Source organism: Ochotona curzoniae, unplaced genomic scaffold (assembly GCF_017591425.1).
Source record: "Ochotona curzoniae isolate NIBS_2020 unplaced genomic scaffold, NIBS_Ocur_1.0 contig_4223, whole genome shotgun sequence".
Lineage (NCBI taxonomy): Eukaryota > Metazoa > Chordata > Mammalia > Lagomorpha > Ochotonidae > Ochotona > Ochotona curzoniae.
In genome coordinates this window covers 1-855 of record NW_024466177.1, presented here as the reverse complement: position 1 = coordinate 855, position 855 = coordinate 1, and the positions used below count along the sequence as shown (strand labels likewise).

At 46.4% G+C, this 855-nt stretch overlaps 1 protein-coding gene across 1 annotated transcript; it reads left to right on the top strand.

Moving 5' to 3' along the window:
• Positions 1–4: 4 nt before the first annotated feature.
• LOC121159473 (interferon-induced protein with tetratricopeptide repeats 1B-like) lies at positions 5–850 on the top strand (the record flags this gene model as incomplete). The annotated part of the gene is made up of 1 exon (XM_040984634.1): positions 5–850. A coding segment is annotated over one exon (846 nt), but the record flags the coding sequence as incomplete, so codon positions are not given.
• Positions 851–855: the final 5 nt, after the last annotated feature.

Sequence of the window (855 nt, the reverse complement as noted above, 5' to 3'; positions counted from 1 at the left end):
CGCAGCCAAAGAACTAAACAATATCAGTGAGGCCTTCTCCCTTCCTCCCCTCAGAAAGGCCATCAGCCTCAACCCACAAGATGGGTACCTGAAAGCTCTCCTTGCTCTGAAGCTGCAGGATGTGGGAGAGGCAGCAGAAGGAGAAGAGCACCTTAAAAAAGCTCTGACCCATGGGTCCTCACAGACCTACGTGTTCCGGTATGCAGCCAAGTTTTACCGCAGACAGCGTCGTCCAAATGAAGCTCTGAGGTATTTAGAAGAGGCCTTGAACGCAACACCCAACTCTGCCTCTCTTCATCACCAGATGGGACTTTGTTATAGGGATCAAATGATCCAAATAAAGAAGTCTACCAACTGGCAGCCTCAAGACCAGAGCAGAAGAGATGTGGACAGATTGATTCAATTAGCTATAGACAAATTTCAAACGGCTACAACACTAAAGCCCACGTTTGAAATGGCTTATGTTGACCTCGCTAAAATGTATGCAGAAATAGGCCAGTACGAAGAGGCTGAGGAACTTTTTCAGATAGCACTAAGCATCAGAAACATCGAGGATCACATCCTGCAAGACATTCATTACCACTATGGCCAATTTCAACAGTATCATAGGAAATCTGAAGACAAAGCAATCACTCAGTATTTAACAGGCTTAAGAATAGAAAAGATGTCCTATGCCAGGGAAAAACTCCTCAAGGCTTTACAGAAAGTGGCAGAAAGATGGGATAGGCAAGAGGTACGAGTTGTGGAAGCCAAAAGCCTCCTTGGGCTCATTCACAAATTGAGAGGAGAGCTGATGGAGGCCCTGCTGTGTTATGAGGAGGCTCTGAGGCTGGCTGCTGACCTCAATGCCATGTT